This window comes from Bison bison, unplaced genomic scaffold (genome assembly GCF_000754665.1).
Source record: "Bison bison bison isolate TAMUID 2011002044 unplaced genomic scaffold, Bison_UMD1.0 scf7180017864061, whole genome shotgun sequence".
Lineage (NCBI taxonomy): Eukaryota > Metazoa > Chordata > Mammalia > Artiodactyla > Bovidae > Bison > Bison bison.
The window spans coordinates 3,762,920-3,769,431 of NW_011494633.1; the positions used below are offsets into that span (position 1 = coordinate 3,762,920).

General features: G+C 57.7%; 1 protein-coding gene across 1 annotated transcript in view; it reads left to right on the plus strand.

Moving 5' to 3' along the window:
• MAP1A (microtubule-associated protein 1A) overlaps positions 1-6,512 on the plus strand; it is a 21,352-nt gene that overhangs the window by 9,660 nt on the left and 5,180 nt on the right. The window contains exons 3-5 of the mRNA XM_010836146.1: positions 231-313; positions 580-720; positions 944-6,509. Coding sequence (XP_010834448.1) covers positions 231-313; positions 580-720; positions 944-6,509 — 5,790 coding nt within the window. The remainder of the gene's footprint in view (positions 1-230; positions 314-579; positions 721-943; positions 6,510-6,512) is intronic.

The window sequence follows — 6,512 nt, forward strand, 5'->3', positions numbered from 1 at the left end:
CAGCCAGTGCAGGAGGAGGAAACCCTGGAAGGGAAGGGCTGCAGCCGGAGCTAGTCCCCAGACCTTACTCAGCAGGTTCCAAAGTGGCAGGATCAAGGAGAGCCAGGCTACTCTTTCCCCCAGCCCCGTTTTCTGATAGTGCAGTTTTTCCTCTCCTGCCCTACACAATGCCTCTCCACTTTAGTCTCTACCCACTTCCCTCAATACAAATTCCTGCATCTCTCCCTCAGGCCAGAGGACCCTCTGCCACCAGAGTGAGATCCTAGAGACTGTCATCCTCGTAAACCCCAGTGCCGACAGCATCAGCTCTGAGGTAAGGCCAGGGCCTGAGCCGCACTGGCCTCGAGGGCCTGCTGAAAGCGCCATAACCCACCCCAGCCAGTGCCAAGAATTCCCAGGCTTGGCTTTGAACCAAGCTCTCTCTGCCATCTAAGCTGCCTCACAATCCCAGCCCCACCTGGAGGTGCTGTGGGGCTCCCAGTGGGGAGCATGTCCTTGCTGTACTGAGGGGGACCTGGAACCTTCAGTGCCCTTTCCTGGGCTTCCTCCATTGTGACCAATCCTCTCCTTCTGCTGTAGGTTCACCACCTCCTCAGCAGCCCATCAGCTCACAAACTGCTGATCTTGAGTGGGCAGAGTTTAGAGCCTGGGGGAGACCTCATCCTACAGAGTGGCACCTACTCCTATCAAAACTTTGCCCAGGTCCTTCAGAACCCAGAGGTGAGTCCTATGTCCCAGTGTCCAGGAGGAACAGAACACGGGGTGTGACTAGAGCTGTGGGGAGGGATCCAAGGAAGGGCAAATCCTATGGCCCTTGACCCCCGGGGATGCTGGCAGAATGGTAGATCACCTCAGAGAGAGATGGAGACTAGCAGGTTGAATCTGATTTGGGCTGAGACAACCCCAGTGACCTGATCAGGCTTTTTGTCTCCCATTCATCCAGATTGCCCAACTGCTCAGCAACAGAGACCCTGGGATCCAGGCTTTCCTCACCGTGTCCTGCTTAGGGGAGGGCGACTGGAGCCACCTGGGACTATCCAGTTCCCAAGAGACCTTGCACCTCCGGCTAAACCCTGAGCCCACGCTGCCCACCATGGACGGCGTGGCTGAATTCTCCGAGTACGTCTCTGAGACCGTGGATGTGCCATCCCCCTTCGACCTGCTGGAGCCCCCCACCTCAGGGGGCTTCCTCAAGCTCTCCAAGCCTTGCTGCTACATCTTCCCCGGCGGCCGCGGGGACTCAGCCCTCTTTGCCGTAAATGGTTTCAACATCCTGGTGGATGGTGGCTCTGATCGCAAGTCCTGCTTCTGGAAGCTAGTGCGGCATCTGGACCGCATCGACTCGGTGCTGCTCACCCACATCGGGGCCGACAACCTGCCAGGCATCAACGGGCTTCTGCAGCGCAAAGTGGCAGAACTGGAAGAGGAGCAGTCCCAGGGCTCCAGCAGCTACAGCGACTGGGTGAAGAACCTCATCTCCCCTGAGCTAGGGGTTGTCTTCTTCAACGTGCCCGATAAGCTGCGGCTGCCTGATGCCTCGCGGAAGGCCAAGCGCAGCATTGAGGAGGCCTGCCTCACTCTGCAGCACTTAAACCGCCTGGGCATCCAGGCCGAGCCCCTGTACCGCGTGGTCAGCAACACCATAGAGCCTCTCACCCTCTTCCACAAGATGGGTGTGGGCCGCCTGGACATGTACGTCCTCAACCCTGTCAAGGACAGCAAGGAGATGCAGTTCCTCATGCAAAAGTGGGCGGGCAACAGTAAAGCCAAGACGGGAATCGTGCTGGCTAATGGGAAGGAGGCTGAGATCTCGGTGCCCTACCTGACCTCTATCACCGCTCTGGTGGTCTGGTTGCCAGCCAACCCCACTGAGAAGATCGTGCGCGTCCTTTTCCCAGGGAATGCCCCCCAGAACAAGATCTTGGAGGGCCTGGAAAAGCTTCGACACCTGGACTTCCTGCGCTACCCCGTGGCCACACAGAAGGACCTGGCCACTGGGGCTGTGCCTGCCAGCCTCAAACCCAGCAAAATCAAACAGCGAGCTGACAGCAAAGAGAGCCTCAAGGCCACGACCAAGACACCCGTGGGCAAGCTGGCCAAACGGGAGGAGGTGGCCGAAGAGGGAGCCAAGGAAGCTCGCTCAGAACTGGCCAAAGAGTTAGCCAAGACTGAAAAGAAGGCAAAAGAGTCGTCTGAGAAGCCCCCAGAGAAGCCCGCCAAGCCCGAGAGGGTGAAGACAGAGTCAAGCGAGGCACTGAAGGCAGAGAAGCGAAAGCTGATCAAAGACAAAGTGGGGAAGAAGCACCTGAAAGAAAAGATATCAAAGCTGGAAGAGAAAAAAGACAAAGAGAAAAAGGAGATCAAGAAGGAGAGGAAGGAGCTCAAGAAGGATGAAGGAAGGAAGGAGGAAAAGAAGGATGCCAAGAAGGAGGAGAAGAAGAAAGACACCAAACCTGAGGTCAAAAAGATTTCCAAGCCAGACCTGAAGCCCTTTACCCCTGAGGTGCGGAAGACCCTCTACAAAGCCAAGGCCCCCGGCAGAGTCAAGATGGACAAGAGCCGGGCTACCCGTGGGGAGAAGGAGCTGTCCTCTGAGCCCCGGACACCCCCGGCCCAGAAGGGGGCCGCACCCCTCCCAGCAAGGGAGCTGGCCTTATCTTCACCAGAAGACCTTACACAGGACTTTGAGGAGTTGAAACGTGAGGAGAGAGAGTTGCTGACTGAACAAAGGGATGAGAAACCGCTCCCCCTGGACACTGCCGAGGAGGGACTCCCAAGCACAGCGGCCCAGGTGGCACCACCCTCTGTCCCCGGGCTGGAAGCAGAAGTACCTGTGGTGAAGGAGAAAGAGGTTGTCCCAGACGTCCCTGAGGAACGAGGCATCAAGGACAGAGGCCCAGACTCTGGGGCGGAAACAGAGGAAGAGAAAGATACTTGGGAGGAAAAGAAGCCAAAGGAAGCCGAGGGGCTCCCTGACAGAACAGAAGCCCGAGAGGAAAGTGAACCTGAGGTAAAGGAAGATGTGATAGAGAAGGCCGAGTTAGAGGAAATGGAGGAGCTGCCCCCTTCCGATGAGGAGGAAGAAGAGGAGACAAAGGCAGAGGGTTTTTACCAAAAGCACTTGCAAGAAGCCTTGAAGGTGACGCCAGGGGGGAAGGAGGCTCTCGGCGGCCGGGAACTGGGACTCCAAGGCAAGGCCCCAGAGAAGGAGACCTCGTCATTCCTAAGCAGCCTGGCCACCCCAGCAGGAGCCGCTGAGCACGTGTCTTACATCCAGGACGAGACGATCCCTGGCTACTCTGAGACCGAGCAGACCATCTCAGATGAAGAGATCCACGACGAGCCCGAGGAGCGCGCGGCCCCACCTAGGTTTCCGACAGGAACCTATGACCTCCCTGGGCCTGAAGGTCCCGGCCCGTTTGAGGCCAGCCAGCCTGCTGACAGCGCTGTTCCCGCCACCGCCAGCAAGGCCTACGGAGCACCAGAGACAGAACTCACCTACCCCCCCAACATGGTGGCCGCCCCTCTGGCGGAAGAGGAGCACGTGTCTTCGGCCACCTCGATCACTGAGTGTGACAAGCTCTCTTCTTTTGCCACGTCCGTGGCCGAGGACCAGTCCGTAGCTTCACTCACGGCCCCACAGACAGAGGAGACGGGCAAGAGCTCCCTGCTGCTTGACACGGTCACGAGCATCCCCTCATCCCGCACTGAAGCCACTCAGGGCCTGGACTACGTGCCATCGGCTGGCACCATCTCACCCACCTCCTCGTTGGAAGAAGACAAAGGCTTCAAGTCACCACCCTATGAGGACTTCTCTGTGACCGGGGAGTCAGAGAAGAGAGGAGAGATGGTAGGGAGAGGCTTGTCTGGAGAGAGGGCCCTGGAGGGGGAAGAAGAGGAGGAGACCGCCAACGTACAGATGTCGGAGAAACTGCATGGTCAGTATGGACCCCCGATGTTTGCTGCCCCTGGGCATGCCCTCCACCCAGGGGAACCAGCCCTTGGAGAGGCAGAGGAGCGCTGCCTCAGCCCAGATGACAGCACAGTGAAGATGGCCTCTCCGCCACCGTCTGGCCCACCCAGTGCCACCCACACACCCTTTCATCAGTCCCCAGTGGAGGAAAAGTCTGAGCCCCAAGACTTTCAGGAAGCAGACTCCTGGGGAGATACTAAGAGTATCCCAGGTGTGGGCAAGGAAGTTGCTGCAGAGGAGACCGCCAAGCCAGGGCCTGACAAGGGTGCACTGGAGGAGGAAGGGAAGGCGTCTCCTCCCAGGAGCCCCCAGGCCCAGGAGGTATCCATCAGCATAGCTGGGGGACAGGCCGGCCGTACCATCCAGCTGCTGCCAGAACAGGACAAAGCCATCGTCCTCGAGACTGTGGAGGCGGAAGAGCCCGCAGGCCCGGTTCCGGAAACAGAAGCCCTACCCGGAGACTTGAGAACCTCACTCCAAGAACTTGGGGAACCTCAGAAAGAGGAGGTGCTCCAGATTCCTGACCAAGGCCTCTCCCCTGAAGAGGCAGAGTCCCTCTCTGTCCTCAGCGTGGTCTCCCCAGATGCTGCCAAAAAGCAAGACGCCACCCCGAGGTCTCCCTGTGGCCTGACGGAGCAGCGCCTCCACACAGACCTGTGGCCGCAGGGATCTCCAGAAGACATCCGGTCACTGTCTCTCTCAGAGGAGAGTCCCAGCAAGGAGACCTCGCTGGACATCTCTTCCAAGCAGCTGTCTCCAGAAAGCCTTGGCACCCTCCAGTTTGGGGAACTAAGCCTTGGTAAGGAAGAAAAAGGACCTCTGATACAGGCTGAGGACACCGCTCTCCACCTAGCCCCTGTGTCTATTCCAGAAGCTCGGGCAGCCACAGCATCGCCTCCCACAGATGGGACCAGTGGATACTCCGCACGGGCAGACATCACAGATGAGAGCCCTGATGGAAAATTACCCGCCAGTTCCTTCTCTCCCACTGCACTGCTAGGAGAGGGGAGGCACTCACCCGGAGTGATCACAAGCCTGGGTGAACACATTCTTACACCTGATAGCTCCCTCACCAAGAGCCCTGAGTCCTTACCAAGCCCTGCCATGGAGGATATTGTCATGGAGTGGGAAGGCAAAGTTCCAAAGTTGAAAGACAGACCCCCAGAGCAGAAGGAGAAGGGACCCGAGCCCACGGATGAAGTCCTTCAGCAGCAGGGCAAAACCCTGGAACAGAGGGACACTGTCACGGAGCAGAGGGACACAGCCATCTGTCGGAAAGATGAGGTTCTGGAAGAGAAGGACAAGGCTGGGGAGCCGCAGGATCAGGCTGTGGAACAAAAAGGCAGAGACTCAGAACACAGGGAAACAGCCCCGGATCAGAAGGACCAGGCCCCAGAAAGAAAAGATGAAGACTTAGAACCTAAAGACAGAGGCTTAGAACACAGGGACACAGCCCCGGAACAGAAGGACCAGGCCCCGGAAGGAAAAGACGAAGACTTAGAACCTAAAGACAGAGGCTTAGAACACAGGGACACAGCCCTGGAACAGAAGGACCAGGCCCCGGAAGGAAAAGACGAAGACTTAGAACCTAAAGACAGAGGCTTAGAAGCAAAAGACAAGGCCCTAGAACAGGAGGACAAGGTCCCAGAAGGGAAAGATAAAATCTTAGCACAAAAAATCAGAGACTTGGAACATAAAGACACTGTTCCAAAAGACACGGTCCCTGAACTGAAGGGCAAGGCCTTAGAACAGAAAGATGAAGCCTCTGAACAGGACAAGGCCCCAGAAGAGAAGGACAAGGCCCAGAAGGACCAGGCCCCAGAACAGAAGGACCAGGCCTTAGCACAAAAATACTGGGCCCTCGAACAGAAGGCTGAAGCACTTGAACAAACCATTAAGGCCACTGAACAAAAAGATAAATTTCTGGAAGAGAAAGACAAAACTCAGGAGCAGGAGAGCCCTGTGCAGGAGGATAAAACCATGGCACCGAAGGAAAAGATCCTAGAGGAAAAATCTCCAGAAAAAGTCAAGGCTGTGGAACAGAAAGAAGAAGCTGTGCTGGAGAAGAGCAAAGCTCTGGGGCTGGAAGAGAGCCCAGTGCAGGAGGACAAGGCCTGGGAGAAGTACCAGAAGGAGCAGGATGTGGTCCAGGAGTGGCGAGAAACATCTCCAAGCAGCAGAGAGCCGGCTGGAGAACAGAAGGAGCCTGCCCGGACGTGGGAGGACACATCTCCTGAGCAGGAGGACACGTACTGGAGGGGCAGAGAGGATGTGGTCCTGGAGCAGGACACGTACTGGCAGGAGCTGAGCTGTGAGCGGAAGGTCTGGTTCCCTCATGAGCTGGGGGGCCCGGGGGCCCGGCCACGGTACACAGAAGAGCGGGAGAGCACCTTCCTCGATGAGGGCCCGGATGATGAGCAGGAAGTGCCCCCCTTGGAGCACACACCCCAGAGTCCCTGGGCCTCGGACTTCAAGGGCTTTCAGGAGCCCGCACCACAGAAGGGGCTGGAGGTGGAGCGCTGGCTTTCGGGGGCACCCG